This window comes from Xiphophorus hellerii, chromosome 9 (genome assembly GCF_003331165.1).
Source record: "Xiphophorus hellerii strain 12219 chromosome 9, Xiphophorus_hellerii-4.1, whole genome shotgun sequence".
Classification (NCBI taxonomy): Eukaryota; Metazoa; Chordata; class Actinopteri; order Cyprinodontiformes; family Poeciliidae; genus Xiphophorus; species Xiphophorus hellerii.
Window position 1 is genome coordinate 5,568,207 of NC_045680.1, and position 21,266 is coordinate 5,589,472.

Consider the following 21,266-nt stretch of genomic DNA (forward strand, 5'->3'; position numbering starts at 1 on the left):
GTAGCTGATGTTATGAAGGAGATAAATGGGTCACAGTCTCCTCTTAAAATACAAATGTATGAAGCAGATATCTAGGTCAGCTCCGAACCACATTTAGAAAGGCTTTAAACTTATTTATTCTGCTTATTTACATAGCCAGAAACGTCAGAGTGGAGGTGATTGGAGAAGAAGGAAATTAGACAAATTAGATTTGAATAAAGTTCTGATATGATTTATAGTAAATATAATCTATAACAGTTCAGTTTGTCATGTTGGGGAAGACAGTATTGTTTAACTGGTTCCCATTTTCACATGACTGGCAGCAAACTGAGAAAAATGTAATTTGTGAGCACTCAGTTTGTGTGGACTTTAACAAGCTGAGCTACCATCTCAAACATCTGAGTTTATTAGTCTACTCTCTTAAGTTGTTTAAACTTAGTAGAAACATACTTTAGAGCAGAAGCTTCCAAGCCTTTCCATCGTACAAAATACCAGCAGCGGAGATTTGTTGTTCAGTCTATTTCAGGTTTAAATAAACGCCAAAGTTTTTTTTATAGAAATAAAAATATCCTTTATTGTCCGATTATGAGGGAAATTCCTGTGTAACAGCAGCAAAGTGACAGGCAAATAAACTCACAAAAGATAGAATATAAAAACATCAGAGGTGGGGACTCGAGTCACATGACTTGGACTCGAGTCAGACTCGAGTCGTTAAAATCACGACTTGAGACTTGACTTGAAAAAATGCTCAAAGACTCGGACTTGACTTTGACTTTCATGCCATTGACTTGGTACTTGACTCGACTTGAAGCTGTTTACTTGAAAAGACTTGATATTTTTTACTCAGTCTTAAAATTTAAAACACATTATTTATAAAGTGGCGTCATTAATTAATTTCACTCATTCCGTATCAATATGCGCAGACCGTCACTATGTTTTTCCTCTCTCCTTATGTATGTATGTGTACGTAGCTGCAGCACAACCAATCAAATTAACAGGATTTGGACGTTTAAAAAAACGCGGCAAAGTTACAGAGCTCAGGGAACGAAATACAAAATAACCGCTCGAATATGCTTCCGCGAGTAATTTCTCTTGGCTATGTAGGTTATGAACTTTCGACTAAAAACCGAACTGCAACTTGTAAAACATGCAAGAAGAGAATATCGGATGGAGATGCCACGACGTCCAACTTTGTCCGGCATTTGAAGCTTCACAAAGATCGGTAGGTGGCACTTTTCTTTTGCTGTAAGATAGTTGACTTTAGCTAACTTCGTGTTAGCATGTGTACTCCGGGTTAAATTGGTGATGATTTACCATAAATCCGGTCCTTCAAATGCCTCCACAAATAATGTGCACCGTGTTAGCTCAGGAAGCCGGTGGATAGTGAGCGGGGCTCCGGAACAGAAAGCAGATTCTGGACCTGAACACAGGGAACAGAGTCTCTCTGTCCCATCATGATGATGAGCCGGGTCTAGTATCATCTAAGGATGGTTGGTGTATTTGAAGACATCTACGTTGGGAAATTATATTGACAATATATTGTTTTGACAGGTCAGAGAAAAGAGGAAAAAACTGCTGTTATGGTTCTTTGTATTGTGCTGTGGAAATGTCAGCATTTTCGTCTTTTTTTATTGAATATCAAGTTTAACAGAACTGGGCAATAAAGTGGTCCAATTTAAAGATGTTTTTTACACTTTGTGTTCAGCTACACATGTTCTATCATTTGAGATAAATACATATTTTAAAACGAACAAATGGTCTATTATTTGAATTTTTTGTATAATTGCAAATTATAAAAATAAAATAAAAACGACTCGAAATGACTTGAAATTAAAGGTTCCTGACTTGAGACTTGACTCGACTTTTGCCTGTCTTTACTTGAGACTTGACTCTGACTTGAGGACAAAGACTTGAGACTTACTTGAGACTTGCAACACAGTGACTTGGTCACACCTCTGAAAAACATAATAAAGAGAAAAAATCCTGTACAGTTGGGGCAAAATTGCAGGATAAATACTGTGTGGTTTTAGAGAAATAGTGTGCTCCAGTCCAAAGGAATGTCCAACTGAATTAGTTTAAAAAATGTACAAATTGTGCATTTGAATATTAGAAGACAGAGTAGCTAACTTTATTGTGCAACAGTAAATTTGTGCTTGGAGCAGCATTTATATAAACATTTATTGATTTTGTTGGGAGCAGTGATAAAGCCGTTTCACCCTGGAATGTTTGAAATGATTTAGCAAATTTTTTACATAAAAAATGACAGTATGACAGTTCACACTTTGAAGATCCACTGCGAAAGGTTTGGAAATGCTGGTCAGGATTGTCAGGGCAGTTCAGAAACGGCACTTCCAGTTTAAAAACCTTTCATAAACGATTGATTTCTAGAAGTAAATCTTCTGCTAAATTCAAGACAAACTTGGATGGGAGAATCAAATATTTAATGTGTGAGAGATTTTAATAATGCAATAATGTGGCTCCTACTTGGTTGTGGAAATCCAAACTGGTTCTTTGCCCTTTTTCCCCTCAATAGAACCAGTTAAAAACCAGTTAAGGCACAAGCTCTGATCTAGCACCACTTTGGTGGAAAAACACTAAAACAAACCCAACATGCCAAGAGTGCAACGACATCACAAACTGCCCCGGCACTCATTAAATTTGTTTTACCGCGTTATGATTATTGCACTTTATTTCGTCCAACGATTACAATAAAATGTGCAATTGGCACTCATTTTAAAAATTTAATTAGATGTCTGGAGATGATCTCCAGACCCCCCACTTGGTGTTTTACTACCCACAGTGGGAATCCGACCCCAAATTTTGGAAACCACTGCCTTAAAGGAATGTTGTGGCGATATTTGAGTTTAATTCCAACTAGCCGAGAAGCAGCAGGATAATGTTTCATGTTAAATACACGTAAAAGTACAGCAATCACAACTTAAGCAGTAAAAAACTAAAGGAGCTCGACTTTGCACTTACAGACCGGACACGGAAAGTAAAATGTTTCATTGTAAAACACCTCAAAACGTGGATTTTTCCTGGAAAAGGGCCTCCTTTTATCCTTTGATTCAGTCGCTCTGCAGGAGCCACTCTACATCCAAATGGTGCCTCTTTATCCTAAAACTCTCCAAGTGGCTGCTACTTCCTCTCTGACTTTATTGAATTCACTTGGTGACATTTTGGACCTGCACAGACTCTACATGGACTGCATTGGGGGCCTGATTTTGGAGGAAACAATGAAGCTTCACAAGAACAGTTTGAAAACAGCGCAGCAACTAAAGAGGCATAATGCCTCATTGTGGGGTCTGAATGTGGCCGATTGTGTTTGTTGGAAGGAAGACGGAGGAGCATCAGGATGCATGTGATGTTAAAACTTGATTGTGATTATGAAGTTATTTTTTCCTGTTTATATGGAGGAGGAATAGGATATTAGCGATGTGACGTTGGTTTATGTTGAAGACATTGCAGACGGAAAATGCCACTGGTATCGACGCGGTCTATTTAAAGGTGAAGCTGTTTGAAAGCGTCTATGTGAAAGTGTTTTATCTAACAGCAACGTGACGCGTCATGTGATATTGGATGGTTTCTAGCTGCAGGATGCCCGCGTGTTTGCTTGTGTCTTTGTATCACAGTATTTTTTCAGCGCTCAGTTTTTGCTTGTCTTCTCCTCTGATTTCCTGCTGACTTCAGGAAGCAGCTTTCAGGATGACCCAGTGCCTTTCCTGACAGGACCCCCCGCCCCACACACATCCCCTACTGGGAGACAATGGGAGGTTTCTAACGGGTGCATGGAGTTATGTTTGCATGCTTGTACTGATGTTGGGGGATTTATTGAGGGAGTTTTAGGCTTTCCTTCAGGAAACAGCAGATTTATCCTAGCAGCAGAGAGGCGCTCCTGTCTGAGTGTTTGCTGAGTGTGGGACTGAAAGTCCTCTTAGGATTGAAGACATGAAACAAAACTCCTCACCTGTAGACAGTCAGGATTAGCAACTGTTTGTTTTGTTTTAACTCAAGTAGAAAACCCTGGTAGATTGACATGTAATAGATATTTTTCATTCAACCAAGAAGTTTATTTCTGATGGGAATTACAAGAAAACAATTTTAGAGGAGTGTTAATTTAGACAAAAAGGGAAAATGACGTTTCTTCTTCTCTTATCTGTTCAATAATCAATGGAACTTTTTATTTAAAATTAGAGCAATGAAACACACATAAAGGCTTCCACTGGTAACTTCAACATCATTTTACACAATGTGCTTCTAGTCTGAGTTTAGAAAGCCTCCTTGTCATCACTCTAATCTTTTGCTCCCCTCAGATTATCTGTGTGATTCAATAATAGCTGGGCCGCTCCAGGATGTTTATTACTTCCAACCAGAAGAAACATGTTGGTAAAATTAAAGCCATACTTTAATAACTCTACCCTGGGGTATGAATAATTTGTGGCTTATCTGTATGTGAAGATTTATGCAAAATATTTGTATTAAAGTTGGAATAACTGTGAAGGGAAGAATTGAGGGGGCTTGAAACAGTTAAACTCTGCCGTTGTAACAGAAATGACTGACAGGATGGTATGCATTTGGAGCTGGAGGCGTATTCATGGTTTGGATTTGATTCTGCGAATGTGTGCATGCTGAGTTTTCTGAATGGTTTTTTTTTCTCACGTAAAGCAGTCAGATTGTGAAAGTTTCTGTCAGAGAGAGGATGTTGCTGCTAACTCCCTCCCCTTCTTGTCAGTCACATCGGATATCCATCTCTCTCTTTGGCTTTCCCTTCTTGGGGAAAGGGTGGTGTTGGGAATGAGGTCACCGTTTCAAAACATGGCCCCAGTTCTTTCAACAGCTCAAGATTTCCTCTTCCATGAGTCCAGCTGAATACAGAACAAACCAGTGTCTTCCTCTGCATTAGTGGCACGCCTGTGAGGCTGTGCTGGGATAGCAGGAAACTTCTGCACTTGGAGTCACATGTTCCCTCTCAGCCTGCAGGGAAAAATGCATGAATACTAATTTGTTCTGAACTTGTCTTGTTTTCACTGGTGTGGCAGGAAGGCGCGTTTGCTCAGAGAAGTTGCTGCTCATTGGATGAAATGCAAATAGGGACCATTTCACACCAACTTAAAGATGCAGTATGTAACTTTTTACATATTTGTTTAAACTGTTTGCATGTCGTGACAGTTTGAGACATAATCTATAAAAAGATTGATCTCCTTCACCTCCTCCCTGAGCTACTATTGCCTTCTGAAGAAATGCACCGCCACAGACTAAAAACAACCAATCAGAGCCAGGAGGAGGGTCCGAGCGCTGTCAGCCAACTTAGTGTACACGCTGCTCAACCTTCTAATGGTGGAAAAACAACTTAGCATTATACAAGAAAAGCTTTTGGTCAACCAGCCTTCATTCTGTATTGGTCCCACCATAACCATGGTCTTGATTCTGGAGTAAAAAGGTGTTAACTGTGTTGACTGAGACACCTTTTGGCCAACATTTACCAATATTACCATATAATTTCAATGTGTAAGTTATTAAACATTGTGCACATTTGCATAGCTTTGAGGTAGGTTGTTTGGGACGTAAACATAATAGCACCTGGACGCATCAGTCAGCACCAGACAAATAACGAGGTCTTAAATTATCTAACGGCTACAAACTTGTTCTGCATCATATGACTCAGTACAGTCTCTTAAAAGCCCTGATATTATCCCTACAGGATTACACGAACAGACATGGCTCAATAAAATTTCCCATTAAAACAGGAACACCTCTTTTAGAAGTCAATCTGTTGCTGAATAATTTCACCTTTAACCAGATGTGCCGGAGTTTCAATGTGTTACTGGTTGTTTCATAAGCTGGCGTTACTCTGTTTCTCATCTTAGCATTTATGTTGTCATATAAAAATGTTTATTGACGTCAAGATGTAAAATAAATTAGGAGCATTTTGTGAAAGGTTGAGATCAGGACTGTAGGCCATTGAATCCTCTTTATTTCCAAGTCTCTGATAAACATTGTTGTGTTTTGGTAGCTTTGGTCCTTAAGAGTTAAGATATAGATTTCCATTGGTTGCAGAAATTCGTCTTGCTACCTCTGCAATGAGATTGCGTCAAATGACGACAGGCGTTGCTTTGTCCAGTGGGCAAGATGCCACTCCACACCATCACACTACTGCCAACAAAAGCTGTTTAACATTGGTAGAGAGGGTTTGGTGGAGTTTTTCATACAACGCAACTCTCGAAATTTATTTTTATAACAAATACAGCACCATTTAAAATTAATTAAACAAGGTTTTGCATAAGAGTTATTACCAAGAAGCATTGTTTTAACAAAAAATAAAATTGCCAAACACAAATTTCCTTACTTTTTGTGCCGAGTTTGTTTCAATCAGGTTATGGTGTAGCACAAATTCTAACCAGTAACATCCAAACATACCAAAGTGGAATGCAGCTCTATTTAACACTTCTGTGTTGTTTAGCCAAGTTTTCTAATTTATGTTTGGTGAGAGATGGTCTGTTTGCTCAATAAATTAGTCCGCTGACATGTCAGCCTTTTTTAGCATTCGACATGCTGATGTGAGTGAATCGTCATCAGTGCAGACAAAGTATTTTTCAAAGTTGCATTATAAGTTTAGGAAAGTTTTAATTGGGTCATTGCTATGTGATTTCTGAAGCAATGTACTGTCATAAAAGTACATTGCAATACTTTTTATGACATGTCCCAAAAATCTGTGGCAGCCTGCAAATATAAAGATGTATGCTACAATATCAGACACGTAGAAAGCTGATCGTAAAGTCTTGCTCACTTAAAGCAGCTTATCATCTTATGTCACAGATACAACTTTGAACATCCCAACCAGAATTAGAAATGTCAATTATTTCTTGAAACAAATTGAATGCATTGAATTTATCTTTTTTCTCTCATGTTTTAATCAGCTGCATGTGATTAAACTATGTGATTAAACTATGGAATTTTACAAAAATTTTAATTGTATTGAATTTCCTTGATTGGTGAGTAAAAACAAGCAAAAACTAATTGGTTGTAACTGTATAATTGGTGTCTAGGACTGAAATATTTTCCTCAAAGCCAATGTTGGTGAAATGTTGGCTTCAGAGGAGTGTTGTCCTCTTTCTCAAAACATAATTTCAGAGACTTTTAAATTTAGAGTTAAGTACTGTTAGACACGCTCTTTATGGCCATTTCTGTGATTGTGTTTGTGGTTTGTCTTTATGTGAACCGCTCTTATGTTTGCACTTCTTTTGGTGTGAGCGACTCGACAGCGTGGCTCTCAGCTGGTCAGGACCGGAGGGGGGAGTAAAGGAAAGGAATGCAGCTTCTTCATCCAGTCTGTAATTTGGTGTCATCAAATCAGAGAGAAAAACAACAACACTTGAGTTCAGGCAGAAATGTGTGTGTGTGAGAGAGAGTGAGTGTGTTTTGAGGGATGTTCTGGGTGAGAAGTAAAGAGTCATGTGAGAGGAGCAGAGTTGAGACAACAAAGCGAGAAATAAAAGCAGATTAAAGGTTGCTGATGTGGGCGAATAAAAAGATGGAGAAATGAAGAAGGATTTGGAAGGTGGAGGGAGGAACATCTAAGTGTTTTTTGTAAAAACAAAGAAATCTAATTTTGCTACAACAGCTTTTATAATCCTGCTCACATTTCAGAAAACTCCCAACATGGTGGGATGTCTGTGTGTATTTTGTTCTGTTTACATAACTCTACTGTGTTCTTGCTGATGACTTTCGTTCCTCCATCTCTACTAGAGGAAACATTCCCACAGGATCACCTGTCACCTCCATGCTTGACCATGTGGATGGTTTACAGTAGCTGGACTTTTCAGTCATCTTTGAAAACTGAATCCACTTTAGTTCACATAATTAGAAAAAGCTGCAAACTACATTACAATTTTGATAAATCTGTATCACAAAGGTAGTCAGATTTAGTAATTAAAATGATCACAAAGAAAGCAATATTTACACAAGTAACAATGTTGCATAAAAAAAACTTTTAAAAAGTGTGGGGCCTCTTTTCTAGCTTTACTGTCACTTTGTTCACAATTCTTACCTTCCCAATCTGCCATTAGCACATTTATCAGTGTGTACACAAGGGTGATTGACAGCGCTAAGGCCCTCCTCCTGGCTCTGATTGGTTGTTTGAAGATAGTAGTTGGACCAAAGGACGGAGATCAACATTTTGTTTTTTCAGATTATTTGTCTTGTACTGTTACAACATGGTGACAATTTTAACAAACATGTAAAAAAAATCTATTTTTATAAAAGTTACCTACTGCAGCTTTAACTGAAAGCTCAAATCAACAGACACTGCCCCTCATCTAGCAACGTCATCCTGTCACCTAGCATCCCAAGCTGGTTAGCTGGTTTTACCCCTGTATGAGATGTACAATGGCTGCTGGAAAAGACAAGTGCTTTGTTGCAAGTGGTTTTACATCCAGAAACTACTTGTTGCATTCTTTTTGGTTGTGCAGGAGGCTCTACTTCTGCTTTTCAAAGCTGTAGATAGATCACAGACCTTTCCTAGCCTGTTCCAGGAAGCATAATGGAACAAGATGCACTTGGATAAGTATATAGGTGTAGTATTAGTAAAGTGTATATCTAGATACAGTCTGACCTCTGTCGGCTCCCCTAGAGATTCTCGTAACTTGTTCATAACCTAAACAAACTGTGTGTTTGTGCCCTGTTGTAATTTTGGTCTAATTTTGACATCCGACGCCGTCTGGAAAACAATGAAATCGGATTCGATTTTTAAGTCTGGACAAGAATTGAAAGAAAAATAATATTAGGAAAAAATAAGTTAAGGATAATGAGATAAAAATCTTATTGATACCCCAAGGATGTTCCCTCTGGAAAATTAAGATTCTAGCAGCAGGACAGCATCATACAAACAAACGGCTCACATGCATACACACACAGTATGTATTTACACAAGCATACAGACAAATAAACAGACAAACAGCAGCAGGTTATTGCACAGACTTAGCCAACAGTAGACTAAATGACTAATTCTCTAAAGCTTCCTCCCACATTCTGTTGCTCTTCCTCTCCCTGAGCCAGGAGGTGAAAGGTCAGGTGTCACAGGAAACAAAGTATTTTCTAAGTCTGCTGGTCCTGATCTGGGAAAAGAAAGCGGTTGCCCAACAGATTCCTCTGGTTGCTGATGAGATTATTGAGGATGACAGGGATCCTTTAAAATGGCCACCAGAGTCCAGCCGCATGCCAACCACAGAACCTGAGACCATCCATCCATCCATCCATCCATCCATCCATCCATCCATCCATCCATCCATCCATCCATCCATCCATCCATCCATCCATCCATTTGTTTCTCATGTCATCCAACCATCCATGTTTTTTCACATCTTCCATCAATCCATTTTTCTTGTCATCCGTCCATCTCTTTGTCTATCCATCCAACCGTCCGTCCATCCATCCATGTTTTTTCACATCATCCATCAATGCATCCATCCATCCATCCATCCATCCATCCATCCATCCATCCATCCATCCATCCATCCATCCATCAATCCATCCGTCCTTGGTTTTTGTAGGTTCCATAATCAAAGCCTGACCACTGCTGAAATATCTGCTATTGTTTAGTTTTGTATTTATTCTATAAAACGAACTAAACAGAAAGTAAATAATTTTTGTTTTTATGGAAAATTTTTCGGAGGGAACCCATAGGATTGGTTTAGATTCTAGAGCACCAAGTTTCTGGAGCCGGGACATTTGGATGGAAACTGAATGAACACCGGCTGATTTTCGTTATTTAAGCCTTATTTTTGTCTTTGGGAACATTACACAGTTAGAATTTGCAACAGTTCCCCCTAGGGCTCCTGCTGTGGATTCAGGTAAAAGGTTTCCTGTCTGTGTGAGTGATAGCGGGATTTTCTTTGACAGCAAGAAGTGTGTCTGAGCTAACAAATGATAGATGTGTTCACAGGTTATCAGTGGCTGGTGAGCCACAAGGCCGACAGGCGTGTTTCAACAGCATGTGTTAGGAATGTGCTGCGGGGGCACACGCGTGTGTATGTTTGAAACTAAATAACTGACTGCTTGTATTTGAGGTTTGGCTCTTGTTTTCTACAAGGTGCTGCTGCATCTGAGACATTCGATGCATTCATAGATTACGCTGGTGAAAACCTAAACCAATAAATACAGAGCATATTTTTTTACATTAGTCTTCCCGTTTATTGTTCGGATGATTATTCTATCCATGACCTGTTCTGATCCACGGCTCGTTTTTCTTGACAACGGTGTTTTGCATACCTCTCGCCTTTGTTTTACAGGGCTGTGTGAAGCAGGAAGGAGGAAACCTCTCTGAGCTCCAGCTGCTTCAATCTCTCATTAAGTGGCTGAGGAAGGTAAACATCCCATAATGTTCTGTTTTCAAGTCTCAATCTGTTACTTTTAGGTTGCCATTTTCTGTTGGCCATGTAATTGTAGCAAAAATGTCATTACTTTCTAGAAACATCTAAGTGATGACTTGTCCCACAGAAGAAAAGTGTATTTTACATTGAATAACTAGGCTGTGAAGGGAGCAAGTAAAGCTGCTGTTAGCTTTTAGCTCTTTGTACTTTATAAAGAGCTGTATATTTGTATACTGTAAATTTTTGATTTACTAAGTATAAAAAGAAACAGCAGCAAACAATGTTTCAAAGTTTGGCTTAGTGTTAAGTGGCTTACTGATGTTAATAGAAATTTTCTGCACTGTTTTTTCAGATTATTATTAGGTTGTTATTTTAAACCAGCATTAGTGAATTGTTACAGAAATGATTTCTTTCTCTCTGCTTTTCTTCAGCCTGGCACCTTCTGAGAGGGTTCAGTCCTGAAAAATGACCCAATCGGTGCAAGTTAATCCAAAGGTGCCTGGTAAGGAGCTACAACTTTAATTTTAATATACTGTTTGTGATTTCATAAACCTGAATGTTTGTGAGACTAATTAAAGAGTTTTGTTTAGTAAGTAAATTGTGTTTCAATAATCGTGTCAAATATTTATCCTTCCTCCAAATTTGAAGCTCAAAAATCATCTAAATTTCTACCATATTGCTTTGTAAACATTTTAATGTTTAGAAAATTTGCTGAAGATAATTAAAAGGTCTGCTTAAGTACCTTTAAAATACCTTTATTAAACCAGTAATAGATAGTGTCTTCTCATTCATAAAATCGGATCTCAAATAAACCTTCGGGGGATGAAGTTTGCATTTTTTATAAATAGAGAAATATTGGGAAATTATCTTTACTAAAGATTAATATAAGACCTTGATAATCCCACAAAAAATGAATTGGCGACAAATAAAGACTGAAACAATGGACATATTGGTTAAAGCTATGATGATTTTAGCTATGATGAGTTTATAGCTTTAACCAATATGTCCATTGTTTCATTCTTTATTTGTATGATTTATTCTTTTATGAATTATGGCCATGTTAAGAAGATAAAAAAATAAAATTAAGAGAATAAAGTCATAAAAGTATGACGATGAACACATAAGGGAATAAAGCCATAATAATTAGAGAATAAAATTGTGCACAAATGAAGTCAGATTTTTATGAGAATAAAGTCATAAGAATAAAGTTGTAGTATTATGAGATTAAAGTCATAATGTTAAGACTTTGAGGAAGCATTGGAAATATTACTTCATTTTCGTATTATTTCGACTTTATTCTCTTAATCGTACAATTTTGTTCTTATGTTATTTCAACTTTATTCTCGTAAAACCTTGTTTTTGTATTATTGTGACTTCATTTTCGTAATATTTGGACATTATTCTCATCTTATTTTGGCTTTTCTTCTTGAATGATTTTATTCTCTTAATATTTGGACATTATTCTTGAAATAATATGATTTTATTTTTGTAATATTATTAATTTATTCTTGTAGTTTTATTTAGTTATTTTTTCACAGTATGACCCCAATACTCTGTCATGTAAAGTTGATCTTGTTTGTGAGAGTAATTGAAGGGAGGTTTTTCTTTTTCAAACCTAGGCTCTGCATTCATCTACTCTGGTCAGGAAGAGGCTGACCAGTCGGGCTCTTACTCGGTCCAGACTCCTTATGGCTTCCAGCTCGACCTGGACTTCCTTAAATATGTGGAAGAGATCGAGAGCGGCCACAACCTCCGCCGGGCTCCCCTCAGCTCCCGGCGTCCTGGACGTGGACTCAAGCTTTCCCAGAGGAGTCCAAGCGTTGGGGGACGCACCAGTGGGTGGACATCCACAGAGTCTCTCTCCTCCCCAGTCAGCGAAGACGGGAGGGTTCCTCCTCCCCCGCCACCGCGCCTTCGCCTCGGGTCAGCGCCCTGCGAAGTTCTCTCCATTTCCCCCGTTACTCTCCTCAACGTGCCTCCGCTTTCTGCTGGGGCCAAAGTGCCGCCGCCTCCGCCACAGAGAAACCCAAGAGTCGAACGGACTCTCCTGGAAACCAGCCGGCGGCTTCAGCAGGAGCAAACCCACCAGCACCAGAATGGTGGTGGGCGCCTCCAGCTCGCAGATCCTCCCAAGCAGCTCACGCCCTCCCTATCTATACCACCGCTGCAGAACAGCTGGACCAAACCCAGTCCTCAGACCTCTGGGCGAAGCACTCCAGCTGCTGGCACCACGGTGACCCCGATCCCACCCAGCCAGCTGCAGACCGTCAGAGAGCAGATGGCCACTGCCTTGAAGCAGCTGAAGGAGATGGAGGAAAGAGTGAAAGGTCTTCCTGCTCTGGAGAAAGAGCTGGCCAAGCTGCGTGCAGAAAAAGACATGCTCCTGTTGGCCTTGGAGGAGAAGAAAGCAGCCATGGAGGTTTCCCATCAGAAGCAACAGTCTAAAGAGTCTTCCACACAAACCACGGAGATCCTCCAATCTGACTACAGCCGAGTGACTTCACCAACCTCAACTGGTCATAAGGGTCTTGTCAAATCTGGGGAGCTGAAAAGACTGGCTGAGAAGTTTGAGGGGAAGGAGCTGAAATCTCCCCCTCCCCGGTTATCTAAAGTTTTACCGCACTTGGCAGAAAAAGAAAAGAAATCTGTTGCTGTTGGGGATGATGTGCCAATGACCTCTGTAGTTTTCTATCACAGGAATGGTGTGAAAGATGCATCTGTGTGCATGGAGGTGAAAGTATGTGACAAAACCACAGAAACAGAAGCTGCTGTGGTTCATGAGCAGGCAATACAAGTCAGAGCAGGGACAAAGGAGGCTGAAGTCTGGGTTATGGAGTCTCTGCTGGGGCTGACTACAGAGGCACAGAGGGAGATAGACACCTTACAGGACACTATAAAGTTCCAGCAGGAGTCCATAGTATCTTTAGAAAGCCGCCTTACTGTAGCTGACAAAGACCTTGATAACCTGAGAGCTCGGGTTGATGAAAGAACCTCTAAAGTCACGGCTGAGAAGGGAGCGCTAGCAAAACCCGACATGAGAAACGCCCAGGTAGAGACTTTAGGTCCCGTATTAAAGCATACCGCCACGATGTGCCATCCGGAGGTGACACACGTTTGTGTTGGTGAAGACTTAGGCGCAGATCAAACCGAGCAGGGAACGCAAACTGATGCAACACCAGAGCCAGAACCAGAACCGGCACCCGTGGAGCGGTTCAGCGTCGGGTGTCAGTGGGAGAACGTGAGTGGTGAAAATCCTGAGGAGGAGAAAGTTGCAGTGCCAAAGAAGAGACAGCTGACAGTTGCTGAATACAAGGTTTCACCAGAGGAAGAAGTGGTTGTTGCAGAGGAGGAAAAAACAGGAGAGCAAGAGGAGGAGACCAGAACCAGCGACACAAAAACAGGTGAGCAGTGAGACTTACACCCATTTTAAAAGGAGCGTATTATGCAAATTTAACATTTTGTATGTTTTTGTTCTTCCATATGGCTTCTATTTACAAACAGTAGAGTTTCAACTGCTTCAAAAGAATAATACAGGCACTTAAAAAAAACAAACACCCAGACATTTTGTGGCAATAATTTTATGATTTTTGGTGTCTGGAAATTAAGCTGTTTCAAACACCTCACAATTCTTGAGTCACATTCAACCGCTGCCAAGACCAGACCCTCACCAAGCAACCCAACTGAGCTCCAGGACATTTGGTCAACTGGTTGTACCCCTGTATGCGCTGTACAATGGCTGCTGGAAAATACATGTTTTGTTGTTGACTTACCGTTCAGCTTCTAATATATGAAAACATGTACATTATGTGTTCAACAAGTCAATGTTTTTCAATCAATCAATCAAATTTTATTTGTATAGCACATTTCAGCAGCAAGGCATTTCAAAGTGCTTTACATCATATCAAACACAGAAACACAATGCAACATAGAATCAACAATCAAAACACAGCATTAAGTCAAGTTCCATCAATAAATTTGTAATTGATTACATTTCAAATACAATTCTAAACAGGTGGATTTTTAGTCGAGATTTAAAAGAAGTCAGTGTTTCAGCTGTTTTATAGTTTTCTGGAAGTTTGTTCCAAATTTGTGGTGCATAGATGCTGAAAGCTGCTTCTCCTCGTTTGGTTCTGGGGATGCAGAGCAGACCAGAACCGGAAGACCTGAGAGGTCTGGAAGGTTGATACGACAACAGCAGATCTTTAATGTATTGTGGTGCTAAGCTGTTCAGTGATTTGTAAACTAACAACAGTATTTTAAAGTCTATTCTTTGAGCTACAGGGAGCCAGTGGAGGGACTTTAAAACTGGTGTTATGTGCTCTATCTTCCTGGTTTCCTTTTCTGTGTAAATACACTATACTGCCAAAAATAGTTTGTACTTTGCAATTTTGGAGCCAAGTCATAGCTGAGAAGGGAGCCTCAACTCTTCTGGAAAGGCTTTCAACACAGTTTAGAGGTGTTATAGGAATCTTTGAGCGATTCTTTCAGAAGAGCAGCTTTGAGGTCAAACATTGATGTTGGCTGAGATGGTCTCATCAGCTAACCCCAAATATATTTTGTTGATCACAGGTCAGCTATTTAAATTTCTCCAGAGTAAACTTGCTCAACCAGCTCTACATGTACCTTTCTTTAGACGCTGTTGGTAGAAAAGGAAGTGGCCATCCTCAAACTGTTTACATGGAGTGGAGAGCAAAAATCTCTCCAAAATGTCTTGGGGTGCCATAGAATTAAGATATCCTTTCAGTAGAAATAAGGAGTCAAGCTCAACTCCTGAAAAACAACCAAAGACCGTTATTCCTCCTCCACTTAACTTTACAATTTGGAAAATAATGTCTGAAATATGCAATTTTATCTGGAAGTGACAAACTTAGACTTAATTACCAAAATAAATGTAAATAGCTTTAGAGTCAGATTGTAGCATACTCTGCACAACTGCATCCCGTTTTGAGTACCACTTGGTGCTCAGCCACAAATAATTTTTTTATTTGCTGCTCTTGAACTAATCTAAACATCATATAAAGTTTATACCACTGTATCTGTTGATTCTGCAGAACGCTGGTGTCCTCAGTATGAACTGTCGCCTACTCTGATTTATTTTTGCATGGCTCAGTTGTTCCTGTTTGTCTCCACGGTGTTATGATACCTTTAACAGTTGACTGTGGAATGTTTAGTATGCAGGTAATTTGATGGGCGGACAAGTGGCTTGCTTGAATTTACTAATCTTCCTGAGACCAACCCATTTGTTCATGAAATAGAAGCAGGGGCGCCGCCAGGAATATTGGGCCCTCTGAGAAAAAAATAAATTGGGCCCCCCCTGTGAAGCTGCTGATACTCTCCATTATATTTATTTGTTTTAGTCGATTGTTTTGTGTAATCTTTGTTGCACTTTTTGGTGCGATGATATATGCATTTTTGCTGAAACAGCACCTTCTTTTAAAATCCACCTGAAATCACGATGCCTTCACTGAACCTCAGAGGAATAGATGTTTTCCCTTACTGAACAATTTACTTTGAAAAGAAATAAAGTGTTATTGCTCTACCAGTACAAAGCCCAATTTATTAAAGGCCATCTTTAGGTTTTAAATTAAGATGTTAATTTTTCATTACAGTGCAATAAGTAAAGTCGCTGTCTGGAATAAACGGCAGACATGTTTTAAATTGTCTCATTTATCCCAGTCGTTCTTTCAGCCACTAAAAACATGAGGCAGCAGGAGAGAAATGGACCCACAGTGAGGCTCTGGATTTATGGAGCCGACGTGTCAGAAAAACTGGCGCAGTAAGTCGGACTGGTGCTTTAACTGGCCCAGTTGGCTGTTATGTTTCTCACTGTTTATGTCTGTGCTTCTGTTTTATTGAGTCAAACAAATTAAATGCATTACTCATGACAAGATCATGCACTGAGAAGAAAAATCACCACCAACTGTTTATCGCTGAACCACAAAATGAGGGAAGTCCAAATGCAGCTTTGTTGAGAATCAAAATTCATTCATTCATTTTTATTGAAACCATTGTTTCTTTTCTGTGGGATGTGACTATCCAACATTAAAACAGGCATTGGCTTCCCAAGTTTAAATTCTTTATACATTTTCTCTAATCCAAAGAGGGTTGACATAAAACACACAAATATGAACATGCAGCTGTAAGAAATGTTTGGTAAAATAAATTTAAACCGATTGGTTTCCAGCTTGTAGGCGTAGTCAATAAACTTTTTCAGAAAATTTATTTTATTTTGCTTTTTTCATCCCAGATAAAATTTGGGTTCACTACACTGGTGGGACAATTAGACAATTTAAGGTTAATTTAAAGAAAATTGAGGAATTTAGAGATACTATTTTATTAATGTATTTTCTGTAATATACCAACCACTTGCAGTGAAACAGTCCCATACTATGAGTTTGAAAATGCCATGCTTTACAGTTTAATCTTTGACTGGAAACGTATCCCAGATTACATCTTTTATCAGTTTTCTTGGCACTAATCTTTGATTAGTTCTTCTGTGCATCATTGGTTGAATACTGTACTCTTTACTTAAAGTTTTGTAATATTTATGTCTACATAAGATGAAGCTTGAGACAGGGTATGAAGAAATACTGTGGGAATGTAAACATGTAAACTTCAGTAAATTATGTCAACTTGACTACAAAAATAGTGTAGCTTCATTTTTGTACTAATAGCTGGTTTAAGGTTATTATTGCTTACAAAGGATTGGCTTTACCCCATTTTTTAAAACGAGTTAGAAATGGGCAGAAAAGAAAAGACAGTTTCCAGATCTTTAGAAAAATATATAATTGTTGTTTATCTGTTTGTGCCAACAGGTATGCTGAAATCAATCATGAAGAGGAAGGATGGGAGTAACTCGAGCGAGAATCGTAAGAAGAGTCTGCAGTTTGTTGGGATTCTCAATGGAGGGTACGTGAAGGCAACACAATGCCGACTTTTTATTTTTACCTTTGCAAAAATAAATATTAAGGTTACAAATAACATTTTGTAAGATGGAGTATTAGGGCCATTCTAATAAAAAATAAATAAAATTATAATAATAAAGTTATAATAGTCAGATAATAAATTCGTATGAGAATAAAGTTGAAAATAATTACAGAATAAAGTAATAACTTGAGAATGAAGTAATATGAGAATAAGGCCATACTATGTCAAGAATAAAGTCATATTTAAATTCAAAGAATACTTTTTTAATTCCAAAGGAAAATTATTTAATTTAATGAAATGAAATTATGAGATTAAAGTCAGAAATAATTACAGAAAAAATAATAATTTGAGAATAAAGTGATATTATTACAACTTTATTCTTTTTTTTACTTTATTCTCGTCCGAACTTTAATCTTGTAATTTTTTGTTTTTCCCCCGAGTGTCATAATTTTGTACATGCCATACAAGTTTGATAAATGAAAATAAATCTCTGTTGCATCACAACCAAGTGGTAAAAATATAAGCCACTTATTGTGTTTGGTATTTATTGGGATGCTGTCCCTTTCAGGTATGAATCCACCTCCAGCGAGGAAGAAGAGGAAGAAGAAGAGGAAGAGGAGGAAGATGGGAGTTCTTCTGGAGAAAGTGGAGAAGGCGAGTGCTTGGATAGCACTGAGGAAGATGAGGCAGCATTGGAGGAAGAAACCTCTGAGGAGGAGAGAAACGTCAACCTGGATGAAAGCGACACGGATGAGGAAACGCTGAGAGCTCCAAATTATTCATCAGACGCTGTGAAAGAAAAGTGGGTTGTTTAAAAAGTAGACTGGAAACAGTTTTTATAACACTCAGATTTACTTGAGTGTTGTAGTGTTACTTCCTGATTTCCTAACTCTGATTAATGCTTCAGCTGAAATAAAATTCTGCTTGTTTGCTACAGATTTGAGTTCAGCTCAAAAATGCGTGAAGCCTGTCTGATTCTGAAGAACCACCTGAACGATGACGTGAAAACACTGAAGAGTAAGGAAGTGGTGCGTCCCTGCAGTTCTGCTATACACACTTTAAACACAATGACATTTCACCTCTGAAACCCCATAATAATTCAAGTAAGACTATTTAATTGTAAAATGTTTGAGCGCATTCTTTTGTGGTACGAGTTTCCTACTCCTTAAACACCAAACAATAGGAGTGTCTGTCTTACAGTAAAAAAGGAAGTGAGTCAGACATGGAGCAAAAAGCCATCTGTTATCAGTTGATTTTCCTTTATAAACAACAGTGGAGCTTTGATTTCAAAGTAAAGCTGCTTTTATACACAGTAGCACAATCATCAAGGCCAAAAATGTCATCTTAATTTAGGTTTTTGTTGATGCACATGAACAGTCCATGTTACCAGCATGGAGTGACTGGGGAACATAAAACTGCTCTGATTTCAGTAAAGAAGATCTAGATCTACAAGTATGGATTTCTAAAATCCACACACAATAAAATATAAACATACTCCTTGTCTAATATTTGGATAAATGTCTATTTATTCAAGGCTTGCAAACAAAAGCACACGTTACACTGCAAAAACACAAAATCTTACCCAGTAGTTTTGTTTAACTTCTAGTATAAATATCTTACTACACTTAAAAGAAGACAAAACTAACTTACAAGTTAAGGTGACCAGACATCCCTGATTTCCAGGGACAGTCCCCGATTTAGGTGACCTGTCCCCAAAGCCGTGCCGGAAAAGTCCCTGGTTTTAGCGTTTTATGAATGAGAAAAAAAGTTTCCTATAGATCGTTATTAGGGTAGCCAGAGACTCTATGAGGCAGGAAGTAGAAAGCGCAAGTGAGCGTTTTGCAAGCAACAAAAGCAGTTACGGTAGCTGCTGGCACTGCTGTTAACGTTACAGACGGAGAAGATGATTGTCGTTCCAACGCCTGAATAAGACGCCGACGTCTCCTCTGATGGCTGAATTGTGAATATATCTCACACAACTGTTTACATCAGTCGCTGCGGTTATTTGTAGCGATTTATCACATGTGATTTCAATTCTGACATTGGCGACAAAGGCTTGCGCACATTTGTAATGGAAACACAGCTAATGTTTCTAGAACCACAGCAGTTATTTGGTGTCTAAACTGTCTCCTCTGGAAAAAATGTGTTCTACTTAAACATTAATAGCAAAAAAAATATTTAGACATAGATAAATTAACGTAAACTTACGACTAAAACTGGATTTCTATCATTAAAGCTGATGTTTCTCGTGTCTCGTTCTCTCGCTCTCCAGCTGTCCAGTACGCACACCGTCCAGCTCGAGTGGTTCCGGGTGTCCAGTGCGAAGATGGCTCAGACCTCGCGGGTCTCCGACTACCTCATGGCTTTCTCTGAGGTGTCGTTAGCGCTGCTGGAGCACGTCGTCAACATGACCGATGGCAACGGGAACACAGCTCTGCACTACAGCGTCTCCCACTCCAACTTTGGGGTGGTCCGACTGCTGCTGGACACAGGTGAGGGAACTGCTGTCTCTCCATTTCTGTTACTGTTTTGTACAGTTTGGTCTCATATATCTGCAGGAAAACTAACAAATTTGACCTTGAACACTGCAAGAAATTCTCTTCGAAAGTTTTAATTATTGTAAATGAAGGCGGATCATTTACAATGTTCTGTGTTGAAACAAATGTTTTGTCCCGTAAAGTTAACTTACAAAAGAAATTAAGCATCTTCTACATAGACTGAAAAAGAAAAGGGTCAATTATTATTAGCATAATTATTCCTACTAGCTAACTGCAAAATAAATATGAACACTTTTATGACATTTTTTAAATACTTTCCTCACATTCAGAAGTTTTACTAAACTTTACATAATACAGCTCTAGAAAGAATTAGGAGCCCACTGCACTGAACCCATTGAAAACCTCCTTGTTATTCCACCAAATATTGATTCCTGAACTCTTCCAGAGCTAAAACATTAGTGTTGTTGTTTCTAAATGAACATGAACTTGAGGTCATTTTTTGAGGTCTGAAACCACTGCATATTTTTCCTTATTTTGACCATTTCTCATTTTCTGCAAATAAATACAAAATTTTTGCTTGTAATTTCAGAGACATGTTGTCAGTACTTCATAGAATAAAAGAACAATGTTCATTTTACTCAAACATATACCTATAAAGAGTAAAATCTGAGAAACTGATAATTTTAAGTGGCCTAAGTGTTTTTCTATTATTATTTAAACCTTGTAAATAAAGATTTGAGGACAAGTAGAACACCAATAGCATCTTTTTCAGATGTAAAACACTTCTGATTAAATTTAAATGGCTTAAAGTAATCAAAACTAAAAGTGCTATGCAACAGAAAACCTGCGTAACTCGGATCTCGACTGAATGATACATCTTCAGCATCTCTGCAAGGAATTAACAGTGCGACATAAAACCAACCTCACAGTTTATGTGAACTTGGTTCATCTGTTGCAATTTGGTTCTGCTGAAATTTTTTGGTTTATGAAGCAAACAGATCAACTTTGACAGCAAGAATGTTTTGCAGTGAATTTAAATTTCTTCACAGTAGTGCAATCCTACCTTTTTCCTCTGAAAATTACTTTTATACTCTTTGGTTTCTATCTGATCTAATGCTTGGCGCAAATAATTTACTGGTCAGTTAAAATGGGAAATCTTTAGGAAGCGGCCATTTTCTTCACAGTAATGCGTGGTTCTTCCAGGTGTGTGCTGCGTGGATAAGCAGAACAAGGCGGGCTACACGGCCATCATGCTGGCGGCGCTCTCTACCGTAAAGGAAGAGGAAGACATGGCTGTGGTGAAGAAGCTCTTCGGTCAGGGAAACGTCAACGCCAAGGCCAGCCAGGTCAGATACACTTCCACTTCACAAACACTGAAAAGAGATATTTACATTTGTTTTGTATTCTCTCAAATGGAACAAGAATATAGGTTTCTATTCTAAAAACAATGTATCACTTAATTTCTGAGCAAGAGGTGTTCTCCTACAGTATAGAA

The 21,266-nt window shown here is 38.7% G+C and overlaps 1 protein-coding gene across 1 annotated transcript in view; it reads left to right on the forward strand.

The window, feature by feature from the left end:
* The window catches only part of kank3 (KN motif and ankyrin repeat domains 3), a 41,064-nt gene that overhangs the window by 11,355 nt on the left and 8,443 nt on the right, over positions 1–21,266 (forward strand). Inside the window, exons 2-9 of the mRNA XM_032571352.1 lie at positions 10,266–10,340; positions 10,778–10,848; positions 11,966–13,747; positions 17,162–17,255; positions 17,842–18,075; positions 18,211–18,301; positions 19,546–19,765; positions 20,975–21,117. Coding sequence (XP_032427243.1) covers positions 10,812–10,848; positions 11,966–13,747; positions 17,162–17,255; positions 17,842–18,075; positions 18,211–18,301; positions 19,546–19,765; positions 20,975–21,117 — 2,601 coding nt within the window. The 5' untranslated portion in view covers positions 10,266–10,340; positions 10,778–10,811. The remainder of the gene's footprint in view (positions 1–10,265; positions 10,341–10,777; positions 10,849–11,965; positions 13,748–17,161; positions 17,256–17,841; positions 18,076–18,210; positions 18,302–19,545; positions 19,766–20,974; positions 21,118–21,266) is intronic.